The sequence below is a fragment of the Dendropsophus ebraccatus genome, chromosome 2, assembly GCF_027789765.1.
Source record: "Dendropsophus ebraccatus isolate aDenEbr1 chromosome 2, aDenEbr1.pat, whole genome shotgun sequence".
In the NCBI taxonomy this organism is placed as follows: domain Eukaryota; kingdom Metazoa; phylum Chordata; class Amphibia; order Anura; family Hylidae; genus Dendropsophus; species Dendropsophus ebraccatus.
Window position 1 is genome coordinate 197,849,833 of NC_091455.1, and position 24,775 is coordinate 197,874,607.

At 40.8% G+C, this 24,775-nt stretch overlaps 1 protein-coding gene and 1 long non-coding RNA gene across 2 annotated transcripts in view; one reads left to right on the forward strand and one right to left on the reverse strand.

Moving 5' to 3' along the window:
• PLXDC2 (plexin domain containing 2) overlaps positions 1–24,775 on the forward strand; it is a 317,756-nt gene that overhangs the window by 209,036 nt on the left and 83,945 nt on the right. The window contains exons 5-6 of the mRNA XM_069959035.1: positions 12,373–12,495; positions 13,749–13,867. Coding sequence (XP_069815136.1) covers positions 12,373–12,495; positions 13,749–13,867 — 242 coding nt within the window. The remainder of the gene's footprint in view (positions 1–12,372; positions 12,496–13,748; positions 13,868–24,775) is intronic.
• Positions 21,827–23,769, reverse strand: LOC138784837 (uncharacterized). Its single transcript, XR_011361959.1, has 3 exons — positions 23,587–23,769; positions 22,481–22,634; positions 21,827–22,015 (listed from the first exon to the last, which is right to left on the reverse strand). It is a non-coding gene; the product is annotated as an uncharacterized lncRNA (long non-coding RNA).

A 24,775-nucleotide genomic window follows, 5' to 3' on the forward strand; every position in this document is an offset into this window, starting at 1 on the left:
GATAGATTAATGTCGATGTCACTTTAAATTGCCTAAATTTATGTAATTTTTATGCTTTCGGAGCCGTCTGTTGTCATTTTCACAGACATGTGGCATTTCTCGCCGTACACAATGAACCACACATATTGGCTATGCCAATTGTTTAAGAGAAAATAAGCCAGAAGAGCGAAGTACATTTTCCATTTGTTCCATTTTCATGAATCCGTCTTCTTCTTTGTTTCGTGTGATGTGTCGCCGGTTATGGCTTTAAGGTTGAGGAGCTTCCTGATTAAACAGCTCGATGTCACTTGCTTTTTGATTCAAATGAATGCATTGAAATTAAATTAAGAAAATAGTGTGGAATTGGATTAATATAAAAGCATTGTCTGGAATGTTTAAATACCATTAAAACTCAAAGAATTGTTTTCGTGCCAGGCTCTGCCAGTTTATACTGGGCTAAAAAAAAGAAAAAAGAACAAGTGATAAGAAAATTGAATTTAATATTTGATGAGAGAAAATCAATTAAATTTCTTTTTTTGAGTAACTTTTTGTTCGAGAGTATGGTGGTAGAAGCTTTCGAAAATTAACTAAATTATTTTCTTTTGAGCGCAGTATAAACATTACCGACGCTTTACATTCACGAAGCATATGAGGAAAATTATTTTCTTTCGAGCGCAGCATCAACATTACCAACACTTTACATTTGTGGAGCATAAAAGGGAAATTAAAGTGGATGCCAGGGAGATAGCACTTTGTATTATTGATGGAAATGTATCCAGTGGATTACAATAGAACCGGTGAAAACACATACTCGGACATGGAGGCCTCACATTCATTGAGTATTTAATTACAGGGGTTGGTGATTAAGAGGTTACTCTAGTGGAGTGGATAAGCCGAAACAGGGGCGTGGTAGGTAAAAAAAAACCATTGCCATCATGAAATTGGTTTCCTAATTTTAAATTGACTGCATGTAAAGGAGGCATGAAGGCATATTAGGGTAGTTTAGGGGATTGGCTTAAAGCTTTACTTTTTTCCAGTAACTTATGTTCTTAGAAATGTTAAGTGACTGATCACACTAGGTCTCGCTCTTGAGATACAACTTGGGGAGTGCGTGGCAGCTTACGTCTCTCCTTGGTTGTCAATCAAATCAGACTTTGAGTCATTAGAGTCTATGGAGTGCATGAGTTGGATGTCCCTGCCAGCCAGCTAACGGAGCGCACTGCCATGCAAACACCCCCCCCCCCCCATTTTCTTGGGATTGCAGCAGGGCTCAGGAGTGAACCCCAGTGTGATCAGTAACTTTGACATTTTTTGCTGTTGGCTGGTATGAATTCTCATCATCTGAGTTTATAGTTCCCTGTCATCTTATTTCTTCTAGATGCCATGTGTACACCTCGCCTTTATGGTTTTATGAAAGGTTTTAATCTTAGTTTGCCAAGTTCTAATTTTTTTTATATGCAGTGATAACATAGCGCATAATTATGTCATTTTGATGAATCCACTATTGGGGGTACTTAAAAAGCTTTCTATATGTTATACTGTATATATGGTGTCCCTTATGGGACCCTTAACTCATGATCAGTGGCAGTCTCAGCACCTACCCTATAAATATGTGACCCATTTTATGCTGGAATAAGCTCTTTAAATATGTAAAGTGCTCCTCCTTACTGATCATCGGTTCTGCTATGCACTCAAGGACTATTCCATTTTTTTGTTAAAAAAAATTATAATAATGTTATACGCACATAATGATGCCATAAAAACCTTTTTACTCAACAGAACGGCATTACAGAAGTTCATAAACATTTGTAGGAGCTCCGATAGGATGGGGTCAGTAGTCATCTGTGGTCTGACACTACCATCAATGTTTATTGAGACTGAAGAATTACAATCGAGAGAGAATTGCTTCCATAAATATAACTATGGATTATACAGCTAAAAGGGCATTATGACCTGCTGATATGGCAACCTCTATTGGGTTTTCTAATGAAGTACACAATTTCTTGCAGTCTGCGGAACAAGAAAAGCAAAGATAAGGCACTGGAATATGCTGACATCAATGAGTAGGACCTTAGAGTTGCCAATAGAAATAATGTAATGAAATAGGAAATATTTTTCATGGGACAGAAAAAAAATAAATCACTCTCTTTTTTTAATGGAAGCCGATATTGACCAATGGAACTCATTTACTTTTAATGGGTTTTGTTGAGGTTCTTGTCATTTTCACAGCAAGATTGGTTGGGCCTATTCTTGCTGTCAAAGTAAAGGAAACCCATGGCAGAGGTTTATGCTATTGGTTTATGTTCTTGTATTCTTTTCCGACAGGTTTCTTTTGCCTATATCACACATGTATGTCACACATATCATATACCACACATGTATGTCACACATATCATATACCACACATGTATGTCACACATAACATAGAGGCAACTGTACCAAAGGGGGGTCACACGTACCATAGAGGCAATGTGTGGTCATTGGAGAAAAGGGCCAACTCCTTTTTGGCCCTACTCCTTTTGCTACAACTTTTGGGCTCCTGCTGTAGAAATTTCCCTTAGGTATTGACCCAAGGGTCATCAAAAGTAAGTAAGTAAACACAAGGCTTTTCTGCCATGGGGAGGGCAAATTAGATGCCATAATAGGTATTGTCTCACTTCAAACATTGCCGTGGGGGGTTTCTTACTTCTACGTATGCAACCGAGATCAGGATATTGTATCATGCTGAAATATTTCATTTGGTAAAGAATTTTTTTTTTTATGAAGGTTGAATCTGATATAGACAATAAAGGAGCACATAAGAGTACCCAATGATCCACAGGTGTATGATAATCAAAAGCAAAAACAAAAACTCTCCACCTTTATATAAACAATCTTTTATGTCTTTAATTCAACGCATTTCCGATGCATCAGGTCATCCCTTAGTCATGGTTTTGTATAATGAATTATAAAGTGTGGATAATAGTCCAGCACATCATCCTTCAAAAAGGAGATGGACTACCTCTATATTACATGTCCCTTATCGGATAACATCTGAAGTGCCATCTCCATCCCATTAAATGTTGATATGATATGCTTTTGGTATTACAACTTAACGTCAAATGAATATAGTTGAGCTGCAATGCCAGACACAGCCCAAGAGTGATACTATGTCTGACCCCAAAAAATGAAAATATATATTTAAAAAAATATTTTTTGTCTTAAGACCACCCCTTAAAGCAGTATATTATAGTAAAACTTGATATAGTATACATATTTATGTATGTTTTAAAGTATGTGTCTCTATTAGAGACGAGCGAACCTCGAGCATGCTCGAGTCCATCCGAACCCGGCATTTGATTAGCGGTGGCTGCTGAAGTTGGATAAAGCCCTAAGGCTATGTGGAAATCATGGATATAGTCATTGGCTGTATCCATGTTTTACAGACAACATTAGAGCTTTATCCAACTTCAGCAGCCACCACTTATCAAATGCCGAACGCTCGGGTGCGGATAAATTCGAGCATGCTCGAGGTTTGGTCATCTCTAACCTCTATGGGGGAGATTTATGAAAGGGTGTAAATATACACCTGGTGCAAACTGCCCACTGCAACCAATCACAGCTCAGCTTTCAGCTCTGGTAAAATATAAGAGGAGCTGTGATTGGTTGCTGTGGGCAGTTTGCACCAGGTATATATTTATACCCTTTCATAAATCTCCCCCTATATGTCTACAATATAGCTATACAAACACTAGCCAGACCACTGCTTTTAGAGCAGAGTGGTGGTTGGTAACCTAGACAATAAGCTGTCAACAATGGGAGAGAAAGAGCAGCATATCAGGAGAAGGAGGCAAATTTGCTAAATAGTAAGACAAGAGTTCATCAGGTTCAACCTAGAGAAACCCTACTGTGTTGATCCAGAGGAAGGCAAAAAAACAAATTATATATATATATAAAAAAAATTATTATTATTATTATTATTTAAATGTATATGAATATATTTACAAAAATATTAAGCTTGATGAGTTCTCCAGGATTAACCATGTTAGCTCAGATGGGAATACCCCTTTACACCTGTCCTGTCTTTGTGTCAAATTAACAATATACAGTATAAGGAAACTTGAGGAAATGCGGTATTTATAGAGTTCTTCACATTGGAATACTTCCATCTCCGCGCAGCCGCAACACATGGCGACTTGTATCATAAACTTCCAAATGAAGAGAATTACATTCTCCATAAGCAAAGTATCAAGAGGAAAGGAACATAATACACAGTTATTACGGGAGAGTAGATTTATGGAAGATACATGTGAAGGATATATAAGATAAATGAGGAACCAGAGGATTATGTATGAGACACGCATAATATGTTATTCCCCCAAGGATGAAGGTTGATAAGACTAATATTTGTATGTTTATAACATCGGCCGTATGAAAGGGGGGAAAAAAATCCGGTATTTCGCTTGCGGGACACATCAGAACGAGCGGCTTGCATGATAAACAGATTTAATGGGAATAAGCATGTAGTCTGGTGCTTAACTGTAGGCATTAAATAAACATATTTTGTTCCGAGTAAACACAGGATTAAAGATTAAAACACAGAGGAAAGTATTAAAGCATTACGTGTGACAAATCCTGAGGGCACAGTAATGCCTAGTTAGTGTGTTTCTATGTATGTGTATTTTTATATCTATGCACCATAATGACTATGTGGATGATAAATGACTCTATGATGAGTTTTCCTATATGAACGAATTACGGAATATTGCTAGGATATGACTTAAAGGGGTTTGTGTTTCCCTCAACATGAAATAATAATAATAATGTGCACCAATATTTTAACACTATCCACACAAAGCAACCAGTCTACAGTGTCATTTTAACCCGTTTTAGTAAATTTCTTCACGTCTCTGCAGTTCTGGTCTTATCACTTCCTGTGGACAAGAGCAGTGTGATCATGTGACGAGGAAACAGTAGTCCGGCCCTTGGTAACACCCTAATTACCAGGGTTTAGCGCTCTAGTCTCCCTCCACTGACCTACATAGAAAGTTGTCCCTCACACTCCAGTCATCTTACTAATATGGTGCTGTATTTTCTTCTATGTTTACTGCATCAATTCATCCTTCTCATTTATCATTTGTGCTTCAAATACTTGTGTATCAACCTCTATAAACCTGTATAGCAAAAGAAAGAAAAATGCTACCTCTCATAGTCATTCTTGCATTCCCTCTCTGAAAAAATATATTTGTATGATTTTTAGTTTAACACTATTTTCTAATGCCTCTTTCTTTACATATACAGTATTAGGGGGAGATTTATCAAACTGGTGTAAAGTAGAATTGTCTTAGTTGCCCCTAGCAACCAATCAGATTCCAGCTTTCATTTTTCAAAGACTCTGTGAGGAATGAAAGATGGAATCTGATTGGTCGCTAGGGGCAACTAAGACAATTCTACTTTGCATCAGTTTGATAAATCTCCCACTTAGTGTATAAAGGAAGTTTATGGTATATACATTTATAATATAGGTAATTGCACATGAATGTATGTCCACCACTAGTGGCTGCAGAAGGTGGACATAGAAATCAGCAGGGGCACGGTAATACCTACGAAGTGGAAGTCAGAATCCCCCACAATAACTGACTTGTTCAAGGAGGTCTTATATTTGCAGAGAATGGAGGAACTGAAAGTGGAGTTCCACAATAAACCCAAACCCTTTCTAGATATGCCTTCGTATAAGTGGGCCGAGCTCAGGATACCTTAAACTGATCTTTTCTCTTTTCTCAAGACCGTGCTGGCGCACCCTTTCCTTTCCTTCTTTTCCTTCTTCTTTTCTCTTCCCCTATTCTAAGTGGTTTATCTTTATTATTATGGAAGAGTGCCTTATTGATCAAAGTTGTCCATTCAGACTTGTACTCATCTGACTCCATTTCGTGACGATTCTATGATTATTGTACGTACGTATACCTGCTTGGCACTGTAAATTTGGGCTTACTGCCTACTCTTTTTTCTTTTCAATAAAAACTTTGAGATAAAAATAAAATAAACAGGGGACACTATCACTAAATCTTTCTTTATCAGTTGCTATGGATGATCATGAAATCTTTATTTTCAAAAAATTTACACAGTTTTTTTTTTCTTTCTCTCCCTAGAGGGTTTGACTAAGCGATTGCCTGATCACTGGTACAGTTCATTGCAATACTGATATATTGCAGTATACTGTCAATTTTGTGACCTCCTGTTACATCCTGCCTGGTAGTATCAATAACTGATAGCTGAACAATCATTTGGACGTCAGTCATCTCAGTGTCTTCTGCATACACGGTAATGTTCGAAACGGCCAAACATTCCTGTGTTGTCTATGGGCAAAGGAGGGGCTATACTGCTCTGACTGTGGCCACTCCCAACCCCTCTCCATCTCCAGCTACAGCTGACAAAATATCAAGTGAATGGAGATCTTAAAGGGGTTATCCTGCGCTACAAAAACATGGCCACTTTTCCCTCTCTCTTGTGTCCAGATTGGGTGGGGTTTGGAACTCAGCTCCATTGAAGTAAATGGAGCTTAATTGCAAAACAAACCTGAACTGCAGACAAGAGAGGTAGAAAAATAGCCATGTTTTTATAGCACTGGATAACCCGTTTAGGCTATGTTCACACTACATATGAGACCGGCCGTTCCGTGACCCCGGCCGGGTCACGGAACGGCCGGTCTCTGGACGGATCATCTCGGCCGGTACCTAAGTACCGGCCGGATGATCATTCCGGCTGCAGAGCTCTGATGCGGGCGCATTAGTGCGCGCCTGCATCAGAGCTTCCCATAGCACACAGTGAAGCAAGCGGCCGGAGCCGCTTGCTTCACTGTGTGAACTGACAGGTCTTTCTGCGGCCAGAATTCACTGAATTCCGGCCGCAGAAAACTGACCATGGGACGCATGGGATCCCGGCCGGAGCACATACGATGTGTGTACGCTCCGGCCGGGATCCCATTGACAATAAGGCTATCTTACACTCCGCCAAACTACGGCTGTAGTTATGTGACGAGAACTACGCCTGTAGTTTTACGTAGTGTGAACATAGCCTAAAAGGGGTTTTACTAGGTCAGACAGAGGTCAGACCCCCACCAATCTCATACTTTTCCCCTCTCCTGTGGATTGGGGACAAGAAAAAATATCTCCGTAAACCCCTTTAAGTATTTGTCTGCCATACCAACCTAAACCACCCTGATTGGATGCAGTCAGGTGAAGTAGAGTACTGCTATTGGCTAGTGTTGGAAGGGTTATCGAGGATTAGAAAATCATGAGGACATTATTTTGAAAACAGCGCCATACATGTGCTCTGATTGTGTGTGGTGTTACAACTCAATGGAACTGAGCTGCAATTCTGCACAGAAACTGAGAACAGGTGTAACACAGGTGTAAAATCGGCCATGTTTTCTTAATGCTGGAAACCCCCTTTAAGTAAACACCCATCTCTTAAACTGGATTTATAAAGAGGCTTCAATCCTTGAAAGACACACCGTAGGTTACCTCGCAGTAATAAATACTATTCTGTACTTATGAATACATGACTTTGATTTCTCTGCCAACTTTATAATAAATTGATGAAACTTCAGAGACTATTGAGTGTATATTCGGATTATGATGTTCTGTATAAAGACATTACTATAGTTCTCCGCTGTTCAAATAGTGCTCAACCTTGACAGATACTCCTCATTGTCTGTGTTGGATCTGCTAATCTATGACAATGAACATTTATCATCCTATTACGTCTTTTTAAAGAACATTGAGAAGAACCTCAGCTGTTATTGAAAAATTTTAAATAAAATTCATTGTCACAAAGGAGAAAAACATGGCACCTATTCCAAGTCATTGACTCAAAACGCGACAATTCCTTCATTATTATATCATGACAAATCATAACCACCAAGATCTGGTTCTAGGAATCACTCACGATCAGATGTTTTTGGCAAGAGTATCAGGTCTTAACATTTCCACGGCAGCGCCCCCTTTAGGGATAATGTTGTATTACATTTCCACTGTTCACATGAATATTGATTGTTAAAGTGTCACTGTCATTTAATTTTTTATTTTTTTTTGCAGAAATCAATAGTACAGGCGATTTTATGAAACTTTTTAATTGGGTTTATTAGCTGAAAAATGCATTTTTATCATGAAAAAGCAATCTGAAGCTCTCCTCTCTGTCTTCATGGTTCTCTATGGAGAGGGGAGGGGTGAAGGGAGATGAGGCGCCAAAACAGGTCAACAAAGAGTTAATTTACAGCTACATCACCAGGTTATCTCCTCTGAAGTCAGCACTGACCTCTCTGACCTCTAAGTATCAGCTTTCACACTGCTCCCGCTGTGTAATCCTTTGTTCTCTGCTCTTTGCTGCCGACTAATCTCCCTTCTGATGTAAAAGAGTCGAGATTTCCTGATAATGAGCAGTGAATGAGAGAGAGGAGGGGGGGGGGGCTGTACTATTGATTTCTGCAAAAAAATAAATAAAGAAATAAAAAATACGACAGTGACACTTTAAGAGCAGGAAGCTTTCCTTATAAGACATGCAAGTTAATAGATGATCCCAACTGAATAACATTACATTACAATTACATATAATCAGGTCATTTTGTTTTGTATAAATTGATATTTTTAAGACTTCACAAATTGGCATTTAATAAGCATTCGTCCATTACAAGCGAACAAACCATAGACTGGGTTTCCTTCTATTATATAACACATTGATGCGCCTTCCTTACCAAGGGCTGAAGATGGAGTGGAGAGCCGCAGACATGAATCACGGCCTTCATCTTAATTTATAAAGAATAGCATGGGTGTTCCTCTGCTCCGAGGCCGCTCATAAATCCCAGTTCAGTATTAAATGTCTATTAGTTTATGCCGAATGTAATTCTGGAACAAATATATTCCTCATTACAGTCATAAGGATCATACTCAGCATTGTCTTAGGATTAACTACTGTAAATAGTGGAAGAGATAGAATTAACTACTGAAATCCCCTCTCCACCCAAACAGTGAAAATTTTACTCTTCTGCACAGAATTTCATTTGTTAGGGCTGCAGCTTGTGACCTAGAGCTGCTTTTCACCTGGCACAAGGTTTCAGCCATAGCTTACTATACTGTAGTTATCATTTGTCACCCAAAAGGTTACCACAGGTCATAGGTATCTATTGGATCCTGCCAAATGGAAGGTGGCAGCAGATGTCATTCATTTCAGTGGCCCGAATAGAATTATTTACTGATTCCGTTCCGGCTGCTTTCCATCAGTATATGCTATTTTGGGACTAAACCATGTTATTGAGTATATCCTATACCAGGATGCCTGGACTGAATCACTAGGTCACTCAGGTCATTGAAATAAATAGTGCTCTTTGCTTCCTGAGATAAATCACATTTAGAATATGTGTACTCTATGTTGGGTATATGTAGTAAAGTTTTTTTTGTTTTTTTTTACTTTTTAGAATATTATAGGGCTTAGAGTTTAGCAGGATATTTTTTTAAATTTCACTTACAGTAACAGCAACGATAATTAGATATAAGGAGCAACTATCAAGTACGGCAAAAGGGGACAGGGACAACTATCAGGTGCACTAACAGGCCTGAAAATCAGGTACCATAAGAAGAGGAGAACAATCAGGTACAATAACGGGTGACAATCAGGTAAACTAAGGGTGGTATTACACGGGCCGATGGGGGCCCGATAATACCTGTAAACGAGCAGCAATCTGCTAGATCGTTGCTCGTTTACTTGGCCTATTACACGGCCCGATAATCGTTAAACAAGGGCTGCAGGGACATCGTTACCAATGTCCTTGCAGCCTTTGTTTAAACTGTATACATACCTAATCCATGGTCCAGGGTTCCTCTTCTTCTTAACTTCTCCCCGGGTCCGCGCACTTCAGCTTCACAGCGGCTTGTCTCTGCTGACCGGCCGCTCGGCCAATCACTGGCTGTGGCGGTTCTGGCATGTGATTGGTCGAGGGGCCTGTCAGCTGACACAGGCCTCTGAGAAGCCGGAGCGCACGGGACCCGGTAAGAAGCTCTGAGGAAGAGGAACCCTGGACCATGGATTAGGTATGTATTCTTCTTTGCTAATCATCAGCGTCGGCCGCGCACCGCTATTACACGTAGCGGTGCACGGTCGGCGCCCGACGATTATAGGTCTGAACTTATATCAACGATCAGCCGATGACAACGATCATCGGCTGATCGTTGTCTTTAGTACACGGAACGATAATCGGCCGAATCGGCCCGATTCTACCGATTATCGTTCCGTGTAATAGTACCCTTAGAGAGGGGAACAATCAGATACACTAACGGGTGACAATCAGGTACACTAACGGGGCAATGATCAGGTACATCAGGTACAACAACAGGGGACAGGGACAATTATCAGGTACACTAACAAGTATGACAATCAGGTACACTAATGAGTGATAATAAGGTACGCTAACAGGTGCAATGATCAGGTACAACAACAGCGGACAGGGACAATAAAAGGGGTGACTATATGTACAGTAATGAGGGATGTGGGAAAATCAGGTACAGTAACAGGGCAATGATCAGGTACAACAACTGGGGACAGGGACAGTTATCATGTACACTAACAGGCATGACAATCAGGTACACTAATGAGTGATAATAAGGTACACTAACAGGGGCAATGATCAGGTACAACAACAGGACAATAAAAGGGGTGACTATATGTACAGTAATGAGGGATGTGGGAAAATCAGGTGCAGTAACAGGTGGTGTTCGGGTAGACTAAAAGGGGCAATGATCAGGTACAACAATGGGACAAGGACAGCAACAGGGGTGAATGTGTACAGAAATGAGAAATAGGGGGATTTTCAGGTACAGTAATGAGCTACAATTACATAAGGCAACAGGTATAGGGGTGATGATCAAGGTAAGAAGGGGCTAATATGTCTTTATTGGTTGTAAGTGCTTACTTTGTGCAGCAGGGATGTTCAGGACTCCCGACTCTTATACCCTCCAATACACAAAGGGGGAGATCAGAGCAGGAAGAGCTGTCAAAAGCCGACCCTTACTGCCATTTTACACTGTGATGGTCCTTCTGTAAAGATGGACCAATTGCAGTGATCCTCCACCCTGGCTGGTTGCCTCGACCTGTCACTTACAGTTTAAGGCTATGTTCACACTACATGCTCCATTATGTGCAGCGGGGAATCCGGATGCGGGCGCACCCATGTTCGTCCACATCCGGATTCAGCAGAAGTGAAGATCATCTGCAGTACCGTCCAGGATGATCTTCAGTAACACCGGCCAGGTCACAGAACGGCCAGTGTTATACTAAATGAACATTGCCTAACTGTTGCAACAATTTAACTAATTCTTCTTGTACATGCAGTTGTACTAACGTGCGGTAACACAAGGCATACATTTACGTGTTTTTTTTTTTTTTTTAAGGTATGCTTTGCATACAATTTTTTTAAAGGGGTTATGCAGAATCAGAAAAATGTACGTGAATTTTTGAGAAGCGGTTAAAAGGGACTCAAGCCTGCTGCTGCCCAACACTAACTCTTGTATTTCCATGTCCCAGAAGTATGTCTTCCGAGGTGGGAGAGGGCAGATATACTGTATATCCCAATCACAGAGTGTGGCAGATCCACATTGCTTGTAGTGTTCAATAGCTTTTCCAGCGTTGATCCTGTTTTGTACAAGCCTTGAAGGGTTGGATCATGCACAGGGGTATCCAGAGAGCGGTGAGCTGACTATACTCTTCTGCTGTTTGAATGTTCATTAGCTACACCATGTTTCTGCAACATCAGGATATACACCCCCACCCGTCTCCGAAGCCATACTTCCGAGATGAGGAAATACAGGATGGTAGCACCGGGCAGCAGAAGGATCAGGCCATCTTCTGCTCCCCTCACAACTCTTATAGGCTGATAGTTATGGCTGATCGGTGTATGTTCCAATACAGCTATAAGAAAATGCAAATCAGATACTTAGAACCTTAAGAGGTTTCCGATTTTCTCTTTTACGAACGCTCCTAAACTTCTCCGGGGTTTCATAAAGTAAGATCAAGGTAATCGTGGAGGTAAGAAAAGAAATCCAGTAACACACATACATGGAAAATATCTAAACACCAAAGGACTATACAAATGCGAATGAGTCGGCAATATGTCACAGCATATGTTTGTCAGACATTTCCTTCTCCTACAAACAGATGTAATTCCCTCTGCTCTGCAGTATCTGAACCTCTGTAATTCAACAAAACACATATAAAGCAGACGTAATTGGCAAATTTGTGGCACGTAGTAGATGAGGAAAGTGATATACCGATCTTCCCGTGTAGCATAAAGCTGGTGTTAGCATTTTCTATTCCCTGATGTTGAACTAGAAATCTGATTATAATATTCGCTCTGGTTTCTTTCAGGTTTTATATACACGGGAGAAGTTGTTCACCGGATGCTCACCGCCACGCAATATATCGCTCCCCTGATGGCCAATTTTGATCCAAGCGTGTCCAGAAATTCTACAGTCAGATACTTTGATAACGGTATGTATGCAATTCGTATTGCCTTGTATTTGTAATGCTGTGTTACCACAACTACTATAAAAATGTGCTTGTTTATTAGACGTGGATTTGAAAACGTTAAAGGAGAACTCCAAATCCAGGGATGGCAGTGGGTGAGAGGAACATAATAAGAATCCATACTTACCTGTCCCTGTGCCCCAGCAGTGCAGCGTCACTGCTTATGAACTCACACACACATGCTTCCCACAGCTCCCAGTCCAGTGACATCATGTCCCAGGTCAGAAATACTGGTTCATGGGCAGGACACCTCTGCAGTCACTGACTGGCTGAAGGAGTACTTCCCGCAGAAACATGACGATACAGGAAGCTGAGAAAGACATGAGACCAGTGGTTGTCAAAGAGCTTATGATGCTGCGCTGCAAGGGAACGAGGACAGTTAAGTATAGATTTTTTAATATGCCCACCCAAGATTTTTAGATGTGCAGAGTTCTCCTTTAAACTTTCTTCTGATTCTGTAAATAATATGAATACATTTTAATATTTTATTTTTGCAATATTATACGTAAATTTGAAATAAGGGAGGAAAGAGTCTAACGATTTTTCTTTATTTTAACGCCACAAAATAAAATAAAAACTTGGGCTTTTTGTTTGTTGATTTTTTTTCCTTTTACATATTCTTCACGTTGTTCTACTTTTTTTTTTTTTTTTTTTTTTTTTTACGTATTATGTCCCTAGCAATGCCATAAGCAAACTTTTGGTATTTTTTGGTATTTTGATTTATTTGATTTGATATTGCAGTATTATTATTTTGTATTGCTGATTTCCCCGTAACTACAGTATCCTGATATATTTGCAATGGTTTCAGGGGGAAAACAAACTCCCTGACACTCACTGTAGAGCTAACTTGGGTCTCCTGATATTCCTGCAGGTACCTGGTAGTCAGGGATTACATAAGTGGGGTATATACAGCAATCTGTAATGCTGATAATAAGCTATCTCTGCCTTCTCTCTGTAGAGTCAACTCTCCTCTTATTTAGGAACATCTTTGTAGATCCACTTGCCAACCAGCTGGAAACTACACATCTCACTCTACTACATCAATAGGTTTTCATAGGGCACATGAATAGGCAGACAACCCCTTTAATCTGAAATACTTAAGCACTGTTCACATGGCAATTGTTTAAAAAATAGTTATAGAATACTAAAGAGTAAGGTTTGTGTTTTTTCGAATTTTATCCCGATGATAAAATATTTCTGTGGTTTTTTTTCTTTAGGTACCGCCCTTGTGGTTCAATGGGACCATGTTCACCTGCAGGACAACTACAGTCTCGGTAGTTTCACCTTTCAGGCCACCTTGATCAATGATGGGCGAATAGTCTTTGGATACAAGGAAGTAAGTCAAGGAAAAAGTATTCTCTCTAATATCACTTTAGCTCCTTCCCAAATACAAAAGGTGGTTAGATGTTTCTTCTTCTGTATATGACCCCAATGCAGAGGACACGTTATAAATAGCTAAATGGTGGGGATAACACCTCTGGAAGCTAGTAGAAATCAGTAGAACTGGAGTTCTCCTAACTAGTGTTGAGTAGAGAGGCCAAACTGTTCGGGTTCAGTGACATTCTACGAACCTGAACGCTCTTCATTTTCCACCACTCCTTAGGGATGCTTTCAACTTTTGTACTGAAGCTGCAGGGAGTGCCAAACATTGGGGTTCTTAGAGCCACTGAACACTACTCTTAACCCCCGGTTTACCTATAAGAGATAGCCTGGGGATGCCCCTTCTAGATGGACAATGAGTCCGGAGATTTGCACACATGGCAAAGGGTTTCATATCTCTTGTTTAAGATGATAATTCCTTTAACCTCTTTCAGCAAATGGATGTAACTATGCATTTTCCAGTTTGGTACCTTCCTACAAATGGATGTTCTACTTTGGCCGGTAGATGGTGGTAGTTCTGTTTGTAATATACAGCTAGTATCTTCCTGCAATCATCAGAATAAGAAATAACTCTGATCCTGGCTGCTTAAAGGGAACCTGGCAACCGGAGCAGAACCCAACCTACTTCATGATAGAGGATCATATACTTACCCCCTCCTGCCAGTCCCGCTCCCGATGCCGGCTCTGCCCCAAGTGCCAGGGTGACAGGTTCCCTTTTACCCCTTTAAAAAATCCACACAAATAACAGTAAAAATTTTCTATACCTGTTATATTCCTAAAAATAAAATGTAATCAATATTAATATACACCAAAATGGTTCCATTAAAAATATTCTTAATCTGGCAAAAAACAAGCCCACAAATGGCTGCATTGCTGGGGAAAAAAGGGGAGGGGGGGGGGGTCTGAATGCCGTGACATAAAAACAAATTTTTTGTTATATGTATTATTGTGTGGAAAGAATAAAACATGAGAAATATTTATTTGGGATTGCTATAATCTTACTGTTGAAGGCTATGTTTGCACACAGTCAAAGTGATGACAATTTTTATTGGACGGCCGTCATTTTTAATGACAAATATCGGCATTATTTTATAACAATAACCGTTATTATATAAATAACGGACGTTATTTGTTGCTAAAGACGGCTGGCCAATAAAACCAGCTGTCATATTGAGTGTGAACATAGCCAAAGATGGCATGCTATTTATAACATATAGTAGCTGGTGAAAATGTAAAGCAGATCACGGTACTGAGATTTAAGCCTTTTTGTTAATATGTAAATGCTGTCAAGTGTCTAGGAGGAGGGTCCCTACACAGGGTGTCCTGGAGGCGGTCCCCACACAGGAAGAGTCCAGGCAATTCCATCCCATGTCCTCTTTATCTCCACCCTCTCCGGTTTGCTTGCATCCGTCTACCCTGTATGACTAACAGCCACTATGAGGACCTGTGTTTTTTACCCAGAGGCTTCATGTAGCCTTGATCCAGTCCTGCTCGGCAGTTCTCTAGTTAATCCTTATTGTCAGGACATTTGCAGTAATGCCGATCTAATGTCATTGTCATCTAGCCCAGCTAATTCTCTTTGCAGTTCTTTGATTTTCCTCAGAATGTGCATTTTCCTTAATAAGTCACAACTGAGAGGTTTTGCAATTTAAAGTTCTTGTGTGCTCAGCTAAGGATATTATAACTCAGACAGAAGATGCCGTCTATTCTCATTTATCCCCATTCTTTACAAGTGTTCGGAGAGTGAATGAAGGGCCGTTTCTTTCCGTGTCTCTGAATGTGTCTTCATTTAAGGAGCTTAATGAAATGATTGTATCTTGCTTTCGTATTGAATTTGTATGTTCTGCCTATGCAGTCATCTGTTGGGGTGTGAATACAATGATTTGTGGGGATGAGGCTTCACTTGGAAGCAGCTGATCCCAGACATCTCGTCTGGTGTAACAGGGCTCGGGTGGGGGGGGGGGGGGGGGGAAGAAGGAAGGGGGCAAAATGAATACGTCAATATGGGAAAGTCACATTTATTCACAGTTCTCTTTTCTAGCTTTTTAAAAAGCCAAAGTCCAAATGTTTTGTATGTATTTTACAATTTACTTTGGACACTCTCATTATGACTGTACATTATACTTATCCTGAGAGTAGGGGATAATAAGCTGAACACTTGGGGTTCAACTGCCTGGATCCCCCTTTTACAGTAATGCAATTGCTCAGTAGGGAATGGAGCACTCAGCACACCTGCAGAGTCACCGCGGCCGGCGATCCATTGACCTTTTATAGAGCCACCAAACATTTCCAAGTTCAGTGCTCAGTGCCCCATAGAGAATGAATGGAGTGCTGATCATGGTGGTTGCACACAGGCACTGAGTTGTCCATTTACTGTGGAGAAAATATGTTCCTGTTCTTAAAATTGAAGGGGATCTCAGCCCCAGTAAACAGCTCCCTATCGCTATCCTATAGATAGGGGGTAACAAGCCCAGTTGAGAATACCCCTTTAAAGGAGAAGTCCAGCCATAACAGATTGTTGGCAATCATGAGCATAATTGATTTCTTACCACTCCCTGCGCCCACAGTGCGCCACCCGACCAGCGTCGGGACCCCTGCCAGAAGGCATTTTCCACCGAGTTGTGATGATGGAGTAAAATGCCCCACCCGGCTGATGGACAGCCCATTCGGCCAGTCAGTGACTCAAGCAGCATCCCGTCAATTAGCCGGGTCGTGAGAAGAAGATCCCGGAGGCCGGCGGGGGTCCCAGAGCGGCGACCTGGTACTGGACAGGCATGGGGAGAGGTGAGTTAACAATATTTTTATATTCCCTGCTTCTTCCCAAAGTTATGGCAGCCTTGGACTTCTTCTTTAAGGTAACCTCTGGTTAAATTTTAAAAAAAAGAAACAAAAAAAAGAACAAATCAAGAATGCTACAAAAAATGCCATCTAATACAGTCAAATCGACAGCTGTTTTTATTAAATGACCATTTAACCACAAATAATGGTCTTTATTTTATAATAGACATTATTCATATAATAACGGCCATTATTATAAAATAACAGCCGTTATTTTAGTAAAATATCGGCCGTCCAATAAAAACAGCAGTTATTTTATCCAGCTTGTGAACATAGCCTGAAACTGTGGCAATTTTTACAGAAACAGTGGAGCAGATTTACTAACAAGTTTTAATTTATTAGACAGAATAGATAGAAAAGACAGCCTAAGATTTCATGGAACATAAAGCTTGAAACGAGCACCATAGCTCTGGTATGACCTTAATGTAGAAATATGTATATCATCTGTACTATGGGAACATGTCAAAGGTCCTTCCAGGTCTTCATGTATCAAAGGGGGTTGTGCAGGGAGCAGAAGATGTCTGAAGCCTTCTGCTCCCAGATGCTCATTACTGTATTTCAAGGATGGGAGGGGGCATTTGTATATCCTGATATTGTCACACAGCTATGTTATATCACATACAAAAGATGATCAGTATATAGAACCACCCCATCACATCTCAAAAGGTATACTTCTTAGACAGCGTCAGCAGAAGGCTACTGCTTTAGTAGGTTTATGGTGTCCTATCTCAGGGTAGCATAAACTAGTGCCAAAGAACTGAACAGAATGAGGTATCACTTCCATTGTTCTGTGCAGCTGATCCAGAGATATCCTCCTGAATAACATGGACAATAAGTAGTCCTAGAACGGGGAGCAGGGATTCTGGGAAGAAATTTACCTTCTATAAAACACACTGTACACACTAAGCATAGGGGCAAATAGGCAAATAGACCAGCGCCGTGCGCAGGAACTAGGCCACTGTTTAAATAAAGGACCACGCAGCCAGCATCCCAGCTCCAGCACCAGTCTATTCATGTAAAAGCCTTAAAGCGGTGTACCTGATGGTACATTCGCTTTAAAGCAGGTTGGGTGGTCCCATCTCTATTGTAACAGGTTCTCCTACTGCCAGATTCTGAGAGAACTCTAGTTGAGAAACATTGCACCACTGATGCGACTTTCTGTATTTGTGAATTATATTATAGGCCCAACATGTATTCACTTTATTTTTGTATTTTCATCACCAAGGCAGGTTGGTAACCATGGGAGGGGGCTAGACCATCATGTGCCCCAGGTCCTGGGTGCTTATACAAATTCTGCCTTGTCCCAGAAAAAAAAATACAGGAAGGAAAAAAAAGAAGACTGAAAGTCTATCTACAACTCTGGCTAAAGTTTATAATATGAATAAGCATTCCCGATTCAGCCTGTGCATAACCAGGCCGCCATTATATGATCACTTATGTCACTGCTAGGGAGATTATCTCCTTTATAAAACATAAATAGCATTTACCTCCATATAGATTTGTAAGACTCAACTGTGCCAGAATGTTTCATTGTTTTCTTAAGAGACCCATCACCGCTAAAGCCCTTGAAGTGGAAACTGCAGAATCTACAGGAACAATCAATGGGCTGAATAGAGGAAAGTATAATAGATTCAATGAGGGAATTCTTTCGGTGCTGAATATTTGACAACTCTTCTCCTACAGAGCCCCATTCAACCAGTAACAATGATAATAAGTGCAAACCTAAAGATGACTTCTACTCTTCACATATATCTGACTCTGTCTCTCATTAGGTAAAACTCTAATGATCATTTGCAAGCCAAGACCCAGCGCCCCCCCCGGCAGCCATTGTGGTGTTTGAGAATTGGATTTGCTGACCACGCGATATTTGCATTAGGCCATGATTGAGGCTTATACGTCTTATAACTGGTGCCGTGAACTCTGCAGGAGAAATCACTTAAAGGAGCCTATACACTTTCAATAGCCATTGGCCGAATGATTAATTGGCTAACAGTTATCTTTTGCGTCCTCTCTGTACACATGAATGGTATTCATGTGTTCTTTAGGGACGGATATGCTGCAGATGACACTGACGTTGGCTTATTCATGCAAGAACAAAAGGATCAGGCAGTGGAAAGCCACCATGGCCAACTCTTCTCTGCCAGTGAATAATTGGGAGGTCCCCATACACCTTAGACTGTCGGCTGAGCCAGCCCCCATTGCAAAGATAAATTAAGCCCCTGTAACATCGGTGCCCACGTGGTCTTTAGCGCCAGCCTTTGTTCATAACATACGGCAGAGGATGTGCTGTTGATTTTGTACCTATTATGTATTTTGTCTTCCACTCGTCTGGACGGTGCTGTACTCCACCCTTTGCTGTGTTAATTTGGACTCTACCACACCCATCTCTTTCTTTTGCTGACTTTGTGTCTTCCCTGCCTAATCGCCCTGGATCTACGGCCCTTACAGTCCCCATTATGATGCTGGGTTTTGCCACGCTTTGGCACTCATTCTCACTTAATATTTAAGGTGGGAGCAAGCAGGGATTCACCCACTTTGTCCAAGGTCGGCTTGGGCTGGCTCTATGGTGCACATCCCCCTGAGATTGTGGTTCTCCCTCTACTTGTTCTCACTGTCTTGTCCATGCCATGTCCAGCTGCCAATAAGAAGTAGTTTGTGGCAGGGAAGCAACACCAAAGAGCTAATTTCAGGTGGTTTCTTACTCTTCTACTCTTTATTGTATAGTATCTGGAGAAGGGCAAGGGATAATTTTGGTCTAACCCCCCCATCCTTAGAATATTGAGCCATAATAGTGGCACTAGTAAATCACAGTGGCCTCTTTTTGTTTTTCCTTTCACAGTGTCTATTCAGACATCATGGTTTGAAAAAGTTACTACGGTAAATCTGAAAAAGTCCTTGATGCTCCATAGTTATCAAAAGTGATTGAAACATTGAATTAGAGTCAGTCAGTAGATGAGTTCGGTAGGAGACAGGGTGAGACTATCTTTGTTCTGGAGGAATCTCCATTTATTTGTTGTTCCTCTATCTTCCCACGCGTCTTCTTTATCAATGGATTGAGCACAGCATACAGCAGACACTTTGTACCTCGCTCTTTGTGTCCAGATCTGAGTTTTTATATGAAAGTCAGTTTGTAGATGTCATCTGTCTGATATATTTGCGTGCAGAAAATTTATTTCTAAGTTTACCTTAAATTTCGCAGTGTAATATCTAATACAGTGAATAGAGCTCTGGCCACACATGCACAGTACTCTCTGTCCATGTCAGAGGACTTTTCAACTCCGTTCTACAGATTGGTCGGGGTAAGGCCACATTCACACTATCCAAGCTCGCTCCATATATCACGGAAGGCACCGACGTTGACTCCCTTTCCTGGAGTGTTTCTCCGTATGGCATGATGTATTAATATCATTCCGGGAGCGAAGAAACTGAATGTTCGCACAGCTGTGTGGCTGCTTTATTACAGCAGCGCAAACATTCAAACAATTTCCCCGCTTCCGGCATGATATTATTATATTATGCCATGTGGGGAAACACAGTGATTCCACGTCCGTGCCTTCCGTGATTCACGGAGCAAGCAAGCATCGTGTGAATGCAGCCTTAGGGCGGGTTCACACTACGGAATTCTCGCGGACAATGTCCGCGGAATTCCGTCAGCTGTCCGCCCGCACGGGCACGCGCTTTTCCGCCGGCTCCATAGACACCATTCTATGGGCCGGCGTATTCCGTGATCCGCTGAAAGAAGTGACATGACACTTCTTTCAGCGTATAGCGGAATACGCCGGCCCATAAAATGGTGTCTATGGAGCCGGCGGAAAGGCGCCCAGATGTGCGGGCGGACAGCTGACGAAATTCCGCGGACATTGTCCGCGAGAATTCCGTAGTGTGAACCCGCCCTTAGTGTTGAGCAAGCACTAAATGCTCGAGTGCTTGACTCAAGTAAAGAACCCCTTTAGAATAAATGGGAGACTCAAATATTTTACCAGGAGCCCCTGCTAGGGAGATCGAAGGGTTCCAATGTGTCTATTACTTTTTTTGCTTCAAATTTTTGTATAGTTTATTTAAACATCATTTCAAGGGATGAAATGTATAAAAATCAGAACAAAAAAATGCTTAAGGTTCCTGTGGCGGGCGGAAGATATAACTGACAGCCGAGCGATTGTTCAGCCATCAGTTATAAAGGGTGTATGGTCACCTTTACCCGAGCACCAAAGCATCGAGCTCAACCCTAGTAGGGGTCCTAATGGTCTAACTCCCACAAACAGCATACTATTCCCTATCTACATAACATGCTGCATTGAGAAAGCCTTTTTAACTCAACTTTGGCTGAACTTCCTACCAACCAATGTATATAGGGGCCTCCTTACTTTCAATTGGGGACAGATGTCAATGGAGAAAAAGGTTGGACATTGGATTTCAACATGCCCAATCTTTTTGTTCTTGGGGAATTGCAAATAGAGGTATTTGGTAGAGATCACAAGGGTGGAACCCAGTTTCCCCGCACACATGGAAATGTTCTCTATAGGGTTCTCTATAGGGAGGTATAAGCTGAATCCAGATGGCTCTGGCGCCATCTTATCCCCCAGGAACAAATCCAGTACACCGGACCCTCCTCTCTATGGACAGGTGGTGTCAGGAGACCTTATACCTTATGCTTTATTATTAAGTATATGGGCACCTCCAGATTCCAAATGAGCTCATCCTCTACGGCAAATTAAGCAAATCAGTGTCCATATGGTGTTATTATGGTATAGTGTTCATTAAAGACTCAAGGACTAGATGTATATATGTCAGATGTGTAATACATCCAGTGGGTCTATGGGATTTTCCCCCCATATTGCCCAAAGAAATATTTGGTAATACAGAGACCGGAATTAAATCTTCCAATTAATCAGCATTGCTTATGTTCTAAATTACAGCAGATGTTCCTTTATCTAAATATTGGCCTAGCTAACCACACCGCATGTGCCTCTCTGCGTCTTTGTACACAGATGGAGTATTTTAATCTTGTAAACTCTGCATTGTCCGCGAAACAATCGTAATACAGGGAATTTATTCTTCTTAGACCAAACTTGGCATTCCGTTCCACCTTACCTGGCAGGAATGATGAAGTTAGTTTGCCCGCTCCTGTGTGGGTTTCTGGCTTTGCTTCTGTGTTTCAACGGAGATGCTTGAAATCCCAACATAGGAGTGAATGAAGCCGAGCGGCATTGTTCATTCTCAGAACAGGCTTCTTGTTTGATCTCTGGAGAGGCTCATTTACTTATCTCTGCAATGGAAACATTGATATTTTCAGTAACCTTCACGCCTTGTTGGTTTCCTTTTACAGATTTGAAATAAAAAAGGAGATTTAAAAATTAAATGCCAGAAGCGGAGATTAATTACGTGTTTCTCATGGTCATGCATAGGGTAATGTAGGAAACACACCACCTTCATGGGGTATGTGGGAAGGTTCAATTTACCTATATATTTTTTTATTTATTTTTAACTTATGCTCGCCAGCCTCTTTATACTCTGTAGAGGCTCCAGCCTCTTCTTTTAATACATTAACAATATAATAATAATAGTAATAGTAATAATAATAATAATAATAATTTTATATATATATATATATATATATATATATATATATATACTGTGTATATATATATATATATATATATATATATATATATACACACACACACACATATTTGTCAGGAGGTATGTTGGACATAAAAAAATTCATACTTACCATTCTCATCCTCCTTCAACTGCTCATTTGATAGCTCCCGATCCCTGCTCGTCATTGTTGCTAGTTCCTGTGATAAGTCGCCCTACAAGTACTCCATGCTTAGTTACTCATTCACTAAGGTGAGACTCTCAGTGATTGGCTGAGCAAGGCAGTCCTACAAAAAGCAGCATTAGTGAGTGAAGACTAGGAGCCATCAGCTGCAAGGGATTAGGGCAGGTGAGTATCACTTTTTTTAAGTTCAATGCGCCCCCTGATAAATATATTTATAATTTTCGAACATATTAGAACCTGCGAACGTATGCCACTGCGTAATTTACGCTTTGTGCTTGATAATCTGTACGCATGTGCGGAACTCTAGACTGAAACATACGCAATCTGTACACTAATGAACGTAATCTGTACGCATGTGGGTGGACCAAAACCTACGCTTGTACTATATGTTTGTTATTGGTTCGTGAATGTTTGGCGAACACAAAAAAATCTAAAACATTTTTTTATGTTCAGAATCCGAATCGAACACAGGATGTTCACTCATCACTACTCCCAAAAAACTCCAAACTGCTTAGTGAGAACAACCTGGATCATGGGCAACAATCCTTTTTCTCTCTGTCCATTGATGCCCCCTAGTCCATCAACAGGGCAAAATGTTTTTTAGTGGGTTGTAGAGTCATGTCTAGCAGTCAACAATCTTTCACCAAGAGGTACACTACCCAAGAGAAGCCTCTGAGAGTATTCTGTATTGCAGTAGAGGAAGCACTTGTGGCAAGATCCAGTATCTAATGAGACATCGCCTGTAATTATTACATATCTACCAGACACATAACTGTATGCTGAGTTTTCCAAAAATATGATTTCTTTCTGGGTGTATTTTTTTTTTTATATGAGTGTATATCCAGGGTATATTAGAAAATGTATTAGAACATGATGTTGTGAGGTTTATTTTAGATTTACATTGTTTTGGGCTAAAAATAATGGTCTATGAGGGTCCCTGTATTGTGTGTCCATAAAAGAACATGTTCTGGGGATTGTGTTAGCTATTGTTGTATCTTTTGCAGAAGAAAACGTCTTCCATTTTTCTTTCCTTGTAATCTTGATTGAAAACTTACTTTTCAATTATAAGACATCTTATTGCCGACATTTATTACAAAGACACTTTTAAGGTCATACTGCCCACAGGTTGTTTTTGAGGTTGTTGCAATGGACTGGTAAATGCGTTGCCTTGTGAGATGGTCTTAGAAAGGGGAATTAATGGAGGAAAAGGATGAACAATTCTATTTTGTAAACACTTAAAGATGTTGACTGAGATTTATCAAACATGGTGTAAAGTGAAACAGGCCCAGTTGCCCCTAGCAACCAATCAGATTCCACCTTTCATTTGTCAAACCGTCTGTAAAGGATGAAAGGTGGAATCTGATTGGTTGCTAGGGGCAACTTAGCTGGTTTCACTTTACACCATGTTTGATAAATCTCCCCCATTGTTACCAGATCAAGCTGCACGCACGAGTGATGACGTTCAGGATATATTTGCTATACAAGGTGTATCTTAATTGGTTATTTTTAATACCATTTTTATCTAAATTTCTTAAAGGAGAAGTCCCACAAAATAAAAAAAAGGGAAAGCGAGGGAAGGGAGTAGGGATGGGAAAATAAACAAAGTGAACTCACTCGTTCCCATGCCCAGTAACACCGCTCCCGGGTCCCAATGACAGCCACCAATGTCCTGCAGCACTTCCCGCTGCATTGTCACTTACACAGGTAAGTTATTGCCCACTCAACCAATCAGTCACACCACCTCAGTCACTAAATGGCTGAGCGGGCAATCACTCGTTGCAGTTGTAAGAGCTACCTGACGTACCTGATTTAAAGCTGAAAATGACATCTGGGGGCCATCAGCGGGACTTGGGAGCAGCGTTACGGAGAAGGGAAAGGGTGAGTTTACTTTCTCTATTATTTTCCTGCCCCTCTGTCTTCCTCCTTTTTTTTAATTAAGTGGGACTTCTTCTTTAAGATGCTACTTTATTCTCTGAACAGCAGTTTAGAGATTACTTTACAACAACTTGGAAAAATGAAGTTAAATCATTGACATCAATAGGAGTTGAATAGGTGTTGTGAGCATGCTCTGCGACCTATGCAAAGGTCAAGGTGGTGAAGGTGAGATGTGTCCATCCCTGTTGCTAAAGGGGTATTGCGGCAAAAGAAGAACAAATGGCCCCTCTGATGCCACCAATGGCTTTGTTGGGAACTAAAGGGCTGCTCAAGCCTAAGTCCCAACACAATTACATAACGTAGCTGCCT